General features: G+C 37.7%; 1 protein-coding gene across 1 annotated transcript in view; it reads right to left on the bottom strand.

Annotated features, from left to right (window-relative positions):
* The window catches only part of ELP2 (elongator acetyltransferase complex subunit 2), a 35,100-nt gene extending 24,114 nt beyond the window's left edge, over positions 1-10,986 (bottom strand). Inside the window, exons 1-8 of the mRNA XM_082754217.1 lie at positions 10,854-10,986; positions 10,689-10,767; positions 10,362-10,447; positions 8,915-9,065; positions 7,710-7,787; positions 4,744-4,808; positions 1,385-1,451; positions 314-448 (exon numbers count right to left, since the gene is read on the bottom strand). Coding sequence (XP_082610343.1) covers positions 314-448; positions 1,385-1,451; positions 4,744-4,808; positions 7,710-7,787; positions 8,915-9,065; positions 10,362-10,447; positions 10,689-10,767; positions 10,854-10,985 — 793 coding nt within the window. The 5' untranslated portion in view covers position 10,986. The remainder of the gene's footprint in view (positions 1-313; positions 449-1,384; positions 1,452-4,743; positions 4,809-7,709; positions 7,788-8,914; positions 9,066-10,361; positions 10,448-10,688; positions 10,768-10,853) is intronic.
* Positions 10,987-11,954: the final 968 nt, after the last annotated feature.

Here is an 11,954-nt window from a genome sequence, read left to right on the forward strand (position 1 = left end):
GCATACCTCCCACAGACAAATATATCTCCTGGCTACGTACTGCATTTGGAATATGTGTAACAGTACAGGTTGATATTAAGCTCCCTCATTGCTTTACCATTTTTGTAACACATTGTTAACTCTATACAGCCACTGCTTTAAAACAGTAACTCTACTTTTTCTAACAGCTGAACAAAACAATGCAGTCAAACTGGTCTCTGATACTTACAACACAAAAAAGAAAAATTAAATGGTAAGCAGCTTGATAACCCCCCCGAAACCACTAACAGATACACAAGAAGCTGTATATGAGAATTTTACAGCTGGTACCTACCTTTAACAGTAAAAACATTCTCTTTCAGTCTTATGGAATAATCTTCAGTTTCTGAAGATTCCTTCGATTTCATACACACTTTCCAAATTCTTATCAAACAATCCTGAGCACAGCTTGCTAAGAATAGGTCTTCATCTATTTGGTTAAAAACATGACAATAATTAAAGAGTCGTATTTTCATTGCAACCAATGCCATGACTAAACTACTATCTTTCCAAACTTTCACTACAGCATTTTCCTCACTTTTCCCGTTTTACACTTACCATAAATACTGCTATTTTATTTCAACATCAACTTATTCTACCATTTCAAACTCTACACTTGTTTAGAATATACTGACTATAGACATTTCTCTGCCTATTAGATAGGGAAATGTCTCATGGTAATACTATACATGAGTTTCCCTATTACTTATGGCCTTCGCTCTCCCAATTCCAACATCCACAATGAATAACCTAATACTGATAAGAACTTCTTTAATCCATTTCTTTCTTCAGGACTGTAACATCCTCTAATGCTCTATTTTATTTTTGCCATTGCAATAAATATTTGATTAGTTAATGTCTGAATAGGTTCTCTTTTTAATCTCCTATTCTTACAAAAAAAAAAAAAAAACACATGGGTGGAAGAAGAAAATAGTTTCACTCTATTTTTGACCCTTTTGAAGAAGCAGCAAACTATTCCTCATTCAGATATAGACACTGCCATACTGAGGAACTTTAGCAACTTGTCTTTCTATTTGTTTGCATTAGGCACCAGTTATGTAAACACGCTTGAAGCAAGCAAAATAAAATGAGGAATGCAAACATAAGTGTGTTCTGTATCAAACTTACTGCAGTAGTAATTTTGAGAACTGAAACATGGTTGCAGTATAGGTTCAACAATTCCTGTTTTTAACAAGTCACAAAGTTCCACCTTGATTTTTAATATTTGTGCACCATCTCAAAAAAATAAATAAATGCACAACCACAAGAGCTCAAAAACTACAGTGCATCAAGAACACCTGCTGGAGTGGTAACATATCATTACTATTATTAAACCAGTATTCCACTTTTTTTCTTTCATACTGACCACACACTGCCCATTCAATGCCTCTTATCCAATCTTCGTGGCCAGGGAGGATTAACGTTTTCTGAAACTGAATAAAATTTCCTGTTAGGTCATAAAAATGTATTTGGTTACCATGCACATACAGTCAATTAGCTTTGGATTTTGAGGTCTTTCACATTTACAGCTTTTATTATTTGAAATTGGAAAAATAACCTGTTACAAAAGATTGTAATGCAATGATAGGTTCTAAATAGGCCTTTCTGATTTTGTCACCATTGTATAAACATGTTACATTATGGCACTTTCCATATATAAGCAGGAAAGCATAAGAATTTAAGGAGCTGAATCTATTTTATTTTAGCTTTTTAAGTTAATCATGCTGACAGTGGTACACAAAAAATAACACAATCCAAATATAACACGGTAAATAATTTGTATTAGACAAAGTAGATGCAACTATAGATGATGTGAAGAATGAATACAGGTAAAAATCAAGCAAGAAAGCTAGATGTGCCTTCATTTATTTCCATAATTAATTTCTGATACAATGCTGTTAAGAACTGCTACTTATGGGGCTGGAAATATCCTGTATGTTTCTTAAGTTTATTACTAAGTTTCAAAGTGTGTTATACATCAAGAACTGTATGTGCAGATGGAAACCTCTGTATGAACACAGGAACACAAACAGTCCAGTTTCTCTTTTGAGAAATTCCATTACTAGTAGGTTTTCATTTGTAACACTACCGTTTTACAGACTGGAGTGGTCTGTAACTGCTACTGGGCTGATAAGTACCTCATGAAGTTCAACAAGGAGAAGTGCTAAGTCCTGCGCCCAGGGAGGAACAACTCCAGGTACCAGCACGTGCTGAAAGGACCTGGGGGCCCTGATGGATGCCAAGTTGAACGTGGTTCAGCAGTTTGCCCTTGCTGCTAAGAAGGCTAATGGCATTCTGGGCTGTATTAGGCAAAAAGCATAGCCAGCAGGTTGAAGGAAGTGATCCATCCCTTCTACTCAGTGTTGGTAAGGCCACATGTAGAGTACTGTGACCAGTTCTGGGCTCCTCAGTACAACAGAGATATGGAGCTACTGGAGAGAGTCCAGTGGTCACAAAGATGACAAAGGGACTGGAGCACCCCTCCTGTGAGGAAAGGCTGGGAAAGCTGTTCAGCCAAAGAGGAGACTTGGGAGAAATCTCATCAATATATAAAAGTACCTGAAAGGAAGGTGCAAAGAGGATGAAGGCAAACTCTTTTCAGTGGTGTTCAGAAACAGGACAATAGGTAGCAGAAGTCCAAGTCTTACGGTTTTTCTCTGGCTGTCACTAATGTGAGCTCCCTCCTCCATACAGCTGACAATCATCATGGAATTAGAAAAAGCCCAAATTATCTCGACTTTCTTACTTCACTTTTCAGCTAGACTGAATTATTTCAGGGAAAACATACTCAAACATACACAGCAAAATCTTCTTACATAAGCCAAGCTCAACATACAGATGTTGTTTTAAAGCTCTATTTTGACAGTCTGGTTTGCTTTGCTTCCCCTTCACAGGGCCATAATACCTCTAGCAGGAAGATGGAATGAGTTTTGAAGATTTTTCCCTGAGTACTTTTATAAATCAATACCCTCTTTCAAGAACTCAGAAAAGTAAAGAGAGAAACATCTTTTTCTCTCTACTAAATGCTTTAAGGGATCTTCAAATAAATTATCTGTAAGGATGTGAAGTTTGCCCTCTGAATTTCAAAACCATTTTTATGAATAAATATATTTCAACTGTAAGATTCATGAGATTACCCAAAAGGCAGTCTGAATCAGCTAGTGAAAGAAACCTGAAAATACCTCATCCTTCCTCTAAGTATAACAATGCTGCCTGAATTTCAGTAGTATTTCTCACAAACTCACATTGTGCATTTGCATTCCTACAATCTTTGATCATGAACTAAAGAAGAGATTTCCAAGAGTTAATGGGACAGAGCTATGGAACCTTGCCAGAGAGGGAAGAAGGCAAAAGTTCAGGTTCTAGTCACTCTCCTACATCATGTTTTATTGAAAAGTGGCAGAACAACGTCAATTTCTTCAAATACCTCTAAAAGTAGAGCTACAGAAGCCACAAAAGGTGTCAACAGACCTGAGAGAACCTGACTAAATAGGAGAACCAGTCAAACTGAAAGTTTTGTCTGAACCATAGAAGCAAACAAGTTCCAGATTTTGAATCTGGAAAATCAGCTGCACATTGGCAGAGATAGAAGTCTTTCTTCAGCACCACTGCACACTAAGAATCATGAGAGGCATTCGGCCACTGCTAGCTCTTAGAGAATATCATTAAAATGATTTAACTCATGAGCTTCACAGGAAAAAATAAAGCTAAGAAACCAACCCTCTGTTCCTGCTTAGTGGTCAAGATATCACTGACATAGGAGATAATAGGTCAAAGTATTATTATTTTTTAATCAACCAAAAAGTCTTATTATGTACATGACAGCCTGATCAAGCAAGATAATCCATATGATTATTTTCATTTGTCTCAACAAGCAAAAAGAAACACATACTTCTCAAAATCTAAGGGGACTGTACCTCAGAAAGCTCAGAAAAATAATTGGTTCCTATACATGTTAGTTCAGTAAGGGTTTTTGGTTGGTAAGCTCATTTGTGCATTGTTGAGGGGAAGGGTGGGATCCCTGTTCATTTGTTTTTTAAAAGGGACTGATAAGGAGAAAGAAGAGACATTGACTTCTGTTTTGGAAGACAAATCATGCAACAGCTCCTTTAGAATCTGACAAAATTTCTGAACGGCTGCAAGAGAGGACAGAATTTCTTTGTAGAGCACCAGAGGAACATTTAACTGTATGAAAAACTAAGGATTGCCAGCCTCCAAATAATAGATGAAAAACGTGTATGCCTATAGAAGATCAGATACTATTTCAAGTATTTGTTTGGGCATTCAGAAGCATTCAGCACAAAGGGTATAGTTAACAAAAATACAGATCAACACATACAAATCATACCAGTTTTTCTTTAAGAATCTATAGAGTGAAAAAAACATCATCTCCATATGAAACATTCAGTGCACAGATACTCAGTAAAGAAGCAGTCATAGTTATTTATGTCAGTGGGAATAAAGACACTGGGTATCTTCAAGTAAGGAAGAAATACGGAAAAATAACACTTTTACAAACAGAATCCAGCTTCAGCATTTTGTACGAGCATTTCACCATTATCAAGAAAATGAATGAACTATTTGAACAGTGGTAGTTTTGTGTGATGGTTATCTAGAGACAGATCGTAGCTATAGAATAACTTCAAAAAAAAATAAATCAGCAGCACATATGAAAAGAAGCAAAACTGTGTAACGTGCTGAGCAAGACACGAAAGCTATGATTACCTGACTGCTCTGCTGTATAAACAAATGTATTTTGCAGTCATCACCACCACAAGCCAGTATTGGTACTGAAATGGAAAAAAAAGACCATTACTGAAGTTACAAAATCTGATGTTCTAGGATATGAAAAACTACATGGATAAAAAACAAATACAATAATATAAACTTACAGGAAGGCATGATATCACTTTTTAAAAATTGTTTTCTCAGACACGCACCTTATATTTTTTAAAATAAAGTAGTATTTCAGGAACACAAAACTCAGAAGATATTTTGGCACGTAAGTAAACACAGCTTCCTGTTCACACAAAGGCTATGGAGCCCTCGCCTTACATAGGGTTGAAAATATTGGACTAGAGGTAATGAACTGTTCAGAAAGAAGACCTGGTTTCAGGTCCACAGAAATTCAGCAACAGTGAGTTTTCTTTTCACATAACGCAATACGTGTTCTTGGAGCTTGTATCGTGCTTTCCTGAGGAATACATTTTATAGGCCATTACAGTAATTACATACTTACTGAATAAAAGTTCAAGTAAGAATAACGAGAATTGCGATCTAGTCGCTGCAAATGTTCTCTTTCAGAATGTTCTATCAAGAAGCATACAACTGGCAAAAATGGACTATTATACATTTTTCACAGAAATGCTCTACAGTAACAGAATTTGCATCAATTGAAATGAAATCCTCCAAAAGAAAAAGAAAAAAATAGTTGGAAACTGAGGTCCAACCATAGTGGAGACAAGACGATTTGCAATGCTTTTTCAAGTTTGCTCTCTTTTCACCTGTTGCAATTCAATTCTGAAGAGACAAATGGTTCTCAACATTTTTTAAAAATATATTTCAGCAACTATCAGTTAAAATACTAGGCATTATGAACTTCAGTGTCTTCTGAAAGCTAAAGCATCCATTACATATGAATCAATTTTCAACGTGAGCTTTAAATTTCTTTGATTGGTGGAATCAGAGTTTCCTGTAAATGCTTCTATATCAGGAGCGTAGCCTATGACCTTCAGAAAATTAATTCTTTGTTTAATTCCTGACTTCAGAGCTGCAGGTTACCCTCAACATGAAAGCTTCTCTAAATCTTAATACAGGTGTCAGCATAGATTTCATAAAGATTTCAGAGCAACTCCAAAAGTTATCATACATCATTTTTTCCTGAAGCTCATTGATCTTCTGAATTGCCACTATATATTAATGTTTGACTAAATGATCAGCAAATAGATTTTTAATATGTTTTAAGCTATCTTATTTAATTTTATACATAATCATACACAACAAACCTCTGAAGCAGTTCAATTGCATGGACTTTTTGGGGGAGGAGGTAAAGAACAGAATATGATTATGCTCTATTAAAAGCTTCTTTTCTGGGGAAATATTTCTAAACATATATTTACAGTTCAAAATTTGAACTGTTTCTGGACAATCTTAGCAACGCAAATCATTTGTACTGAAACTGGCAATCAAAAGAAATGTAGAGGCTTATTTGTTTTAATGTTAATTTTCCTTATAGAAAATAAGAATTTCTGATTTGAAACTAGTGCCATCTCTTCAGAAAAGCAAAGTACTCTTTTTCAGGTTATGAGCATTGTGCTATTTGGGTAACTAATTTAAGTCAGGATGGGAAAGAGGCCATAATAAAGGATTGCCCTGCTTTGAATGCAACTTTAAGCAAAAGTGGGCTTTGGGGGCTCTGGTAGATTTTCCACAGTAAAGCAAAGTGTTTGTTATTCCACCATTTCAAGAAGATTCAGCATAGTACATGAAGAAATAATCTATTACTTCACAGTACGAATTTTATCCTCATTAAACTGGTACCACAGACACTTCACTTCTAAGGAAAACTCACACTGGAGTTAATATGATTTAACCTAAGCCTTTTAACATCATCTCAGCAACCACCTACTAGTGTAGTTTCTGGAAAATAAGAGAGACAGGTTTGAAGTTTTTCACCAGTGTAGACACTGTTTTGATAGCAGACGTGCTCTGGAAGCAGATATAAGTATTTCCAAATGGGGCAACACATCTTGATACAGCTTTCGTATCTCCCAAAATTATCTCAAGCCAAAAACCAAAATAAGCTTCTGCAACTGCCTTGGAGGCACACAATCTAAAAACACATCAGTGTGGAACACATGCAGCAAGTAGTTGGCACTCCAGAAACTGTAAGAAGCTTCAATATGTTTCCTCTTCGGAGCCTATCACTCCTCCATCCAAATGAGGGGCTATAATAATGATACTTAAACACAAACCTAACAGAGCATAAGCATTAGGCTTGTATTGTGCTAGAGGATACACCTAGTTTTGAAAAAGACTGCTACAGATTTCCAACAGAAGAATGTATGTGTGGTAGGACATGAAAGCAGCTTCATTATGGAGGGAAAAAAACAAAACAAAACAAAGAAAATACAAGAGATTCAATTCTGAACATTTACATTAGCAGAAAACTCTATAAACCATAATGAACAGTCAGGCTGAACTTGTTCAGCATCTTTTTTTTTCCCCATGTTTAAGACTGGACACATGCTTAACACTGCTCATTAACATGCATTTTCTGATGCAGCCCTGCAGATACTTTTTCTGTATCTTGCTCTGCAATCCAAACTACAAAATACATAAAGGTGCAGCACCACAAGGATTGAGTGAAACCATCAGTATCAGTCTATCTCATTCACTTCTATGTGTTACCCCGTTTTTATGCTGTCTTATAGTTCAACTACAGAACTCTGAGCAGCATTTTCAAAATGCTGCAATCAGCCAGTAGTTTTTTTAATTCCTAAGAAAAGTTCAGATGACATCTTTAAATACAGCCACCAGCTTAGGCTAATTCCCTAAAAAAAAAAAAAAAAAAAAAAATATATGACACAAGCGTCTGGAGTTGGTTAAATTAAAATCCTGTTACCCAGTTGGGAGATTTCTTAGATTTTATTTTTCCTGCACTGATATTCAAGATATGCAGCTGTACTTACCATTGCTGCCAGGCAAGAAGGATAAGGAGACATCCATAACAAATCCATTTCCAAATCGCAGAATGTCAATGCATTTAGCTGAAAATGAGAACAGACAGTGTTGATCTCATTTATCATATTACTATTACATTGTCATCTTCTACATTATGTAGTTAGAATTCCCCATTCAATTTTATTTTAAGGAGCTGCAAAACTTCTACATTTTGTCAGAATCCATTGATTTTTAGAGAGAAAATAACCCTCAATAATAGTGTTATCTTTTAAGGGGTCATGGCAATCCATCCGTGGTTAGCTGAGTTAGAAGATAAGTTACTATTCTCCACTGAATATTAAAGTTGTACAGTTTCACTCTAGTGAAGCAATGAATATTCCAAGTTGCAGCCTGTGGCAAGAGCATTCGCTATGCAGAAAGCTAAAACTGGACTCACTACAAGAGCGGACAGAGATAGGAGCAAAAACCAGACCTCCTCCTAACACCGTTAAGACCCTAGAAGAAATTAAACTGGTGACATATCAAGATCAGAATAACAAGCAAGATGTCTGAATAACCTTTCTAAAATTAAAACAAAAAAAAGGAAAGGAAAGGACAGGACTTCAGACTCTTCTCTGGGAGCATGAGAAATGCCTTCTAGAACACGGGGATGAAGATTGGCAACTCCCATTTATTAATCTCACTTAGGCAGGGCAATGGGAAACCCTCAAGAACACCAGATAACAAAAAGCATGAGATACAGTCATAACAACTCAACTACCAACTAGGAAGTAACACTTTAAATCTAGACTATCTGTCCTAATTATTTCTTATGTATTTCAAAGAACAATTCTCTGATGTGTCCATACAAGGGCCTAGCCCAACAGAAGGTCAAGATCTATTATCTCACACTTTATTGGACTCAAGCCAATAGTAACAAATAGGTGAGTAGTTTAACGTCGCCTTTCTCATGCCAGCATTAATCATTCTACTACGTAATTTTACTTCATACAAGCAGACACTGAGCTAGTTTCTTCCCAGTTACAAGGACAAACAGTGGTTCAGAGCACCAGATTCTGAACACATGTTAAAAAGAAACTGGTAAGTTCAGCCAATACATCACTGACAAGAAATAAAGATAAAATATTCTGAGGAACAAATCTAACCCAATGCTATTAAATACATCATTTTTTATTAAGTCAATATGTTGTTGCTGCATTCAAAAATAAATTACCTTCTGAACCATGCCGAGACCAGATTCTCACAGTAGAGTCAGATGCTGCAGAAGCTATCAACAGATCTAAATCAGGTTCATCTGACTGGTAGACAGCATCCACTGCACAAACAGCTTCAGTATGACCTTCAAGAGTAACGCTTTTCACAAGCTAAACACATCAGAAAGTTAAGCTGAACACATCAGAAAGTTTTACAAAGTCATACAAACTAACAAAATTAAAACTTCTCCCACATAAGTTACTGGAGTTTAAAGACATTTTAAGGAAAAGGGAAAAAAACAAAACACACTTAGTACTGAAAATAAGTTGTATGTTTGTGATAGTGGAGCTTCTGCCAAGCTAGGCTTAGGCTACAACACATTCCAGAAAGCATAGAGAAGGGGTACAGCAGTAATAAGCGTTAACTTGACAAGACTGAATCAAAGCTGAACAGACTTAAATGTTCCTGTGCACACTATACAAATTCCTTTTTTCACATCGTTTTTCAAAGATTGACAACAAGGCTGTGTACCGTCTTAGTGGAAAAGGTTAATAAAGAAATCCGTATATAATTTTAAATAAGTATGCAAAGAGTTTAAAACAGAACAGGAATTATTTGTTTTAAAGAACATTCCTTCATCAAACAAACCTGATGATTATGGTATGTGCACTTTTCCGTAGTACATTTCTGCTCTTGCTCATTTGAAAACTTGCTCATTTGAAAACGTCTAGTTTGAGATAGCCTATAAAACAGATTACCTACACAGCCATTGACAAGCTAATGCTTTATAAGCAATGTTTTTAAAACTAGATAATTATATAAAGCATCTTTTTTTTCTAAATTTCAGTTTATTCTGAAGACTCTTACGCCATGCAGCACCTTTTCCCTTTTATTTATTTTTACAGTATGAATAGTAAGCTAGGTAAGTCACTTGTCTCAATTTTTCTGACAAAACTCAACTGTTGCACATGCATTTTTTAAACACCTCCTCCAACTCATATACCATACTTGTAGACTGCTTATATACAAACGCTATACTGGCATACTGACCAGAAATCACTAGAAATGGATATAAAGAAACGAAGAGGTATACAGGAAATATATACTAAAAATAAGCTTCACAGTATCAAGACTTCAAGGCCATTTAAAATGTTACGTTAGATCAGAAAATTGAAGACTCAAAACAGGATCTTTTAGACATGTTAGACAAACCAGATGATGACTAGTTAGGTAATTTCTTAATGAAGTGTGATTTTAAAATATACACTACACAGGAATAAAAGACATTTTAGATTAAAACGTGGCATGACAACAGTCTGAAAAAGATACACATTGGATTCAGCAGTCATGGAACAATGAAAGCATGAACAGGAAATACAGACAAAATAAATACTTGCACTTCACAGGTAGTCTTTGATAAGAAACAAGAAGAGCAGAAGCTTTAAAGGGATGCTATTTTTATTTACCTGATCATTCCACACTCCTTTTCCACTCCACTCCCAAAGAATGAGCTGTTTATCAGACCCACCCGAAACCAACTCCGTTTCAGTTGCTAGAAAAATACATTTGTGTTAGTTTTGTGAACTCTTTGTAACAGAAGCCAACACCACACACCAGTGACAGTGGTTAAAACCTGCACAGCGTCACACCCATGAACTGTAACCAAAGTTTCCATTAAAACAAAGCGTGACCGATACGAGTTGCATCATATAAGACAACTCGAGTGCAGAGGAATGACTTTCAGGCAAGGGGAAGCTCAAAGCAGCCGCTCCCGGAGACCCCGGGCCACTCACCTCCATCTCGCCGGCGGACCCATCGCACGCAGTTCACCCTCCCGGTGTGCCCGCGGAGGGCGGCGACCGCCCGCCTCGCCTGCGGGGGGGAAGAAAGCACCGAGCTTCAGCCCACCGTGCATCCCACACCGCCCTACCCCACCCTGCCCGGCCCCGGCCGCTCACCGCCGGCTGGTAGAGGACGACATCTCGGCAGCTGCCGAAGGCGAGCAGCCCCCGCCGCCCCCAGGAGACGGCCCCGCCGCCCGCCCGGTTGGCGCAGCAGGCGACATGGCAGAGGGAGACGGGCGCCGCCATCTTGCCCCGCCGGCCACGTGCGCGGCCGCACGCAGTTCCCATAGCAACGACCCCGCGCCGCCAGGGGGCCGCCATGTTGTGGTGGCGCCCTCCGCTCTGCCTCCTCCCCTCTCAGCCGGCCACCGCTTGAAAATAAAAGCTATTGCTGGTTCTCGTAGTCCTTATCACGCTTTTCATTAAATGCCCGCGGGTTACTGTGTGTGAAGTTGTGAAAGTTTAAAAGTTTTCTGTGTTTGTGTGTTCATTCGTTTGTCTTAAATAACTACCTGGGTCCCTGCTGGGTAGTTGTATAATGGCCCGGCCAGGGGATGTTGGTACCATAAAAGTTGGTCAAAGAAACTCTCCAAGACTCAATTTGGAGTATTATAAAGAAAGCATTATTTAACCGCAGTGCCAGATGCACAGGAGATCGCTCCACCTAGTGTACATACCAAATTGCTCAACTGCAAAGGATATTTCCAATCAAAACATACATATTCATTAGATTTCCAAAGAATAATTGACATATTCATATTATTTCCCATTGCTCATTAAAATATGCAAATGTCCCTGGGGCATGTAAATTTCTTTCTACTGATGGTCTTTGGGGGTCTTCTGGTGGCCAGCAACAGTCCTCCACGCTGTGTTTGCTGGTTGGACCCAGTTCCTGCGCATGCTCAAGCCATCTCATTCTTTATTGCCTTATTGTTTCAATTTAGGCATGCATACTGAGCTTAGCTGGTTACACATCCAAGGACATATGCACAGCATGAGTTTCTCACCTAATCTTCTGACACATCCTCTAGGCCTGGGTCCTCTTGCTCTCACTTTGAGATACAAGTCTGTATTTTCTTACAGATGAAGCTATAATAGAAAGTTTCTAAACTTCCTTCTATCTAACTAAACATAGCAAAGGTTAGGCCTATCTGCTCATAAAGCATTTCAAATTTTGCTCTATCAAAAAGGGGGGTTGGGGAGGAACCATAGATC

This window comes from Aythya marila (genome assembly GCF_965140915.1).
Source record: "Aythya marila genome assembly, chromosome: 2".
Lineage (NCBI taxonomy): Eukaryota > Metazoa > Chordata > Aves > Anseriformes > Anatidae > Aythya > Aythya marila.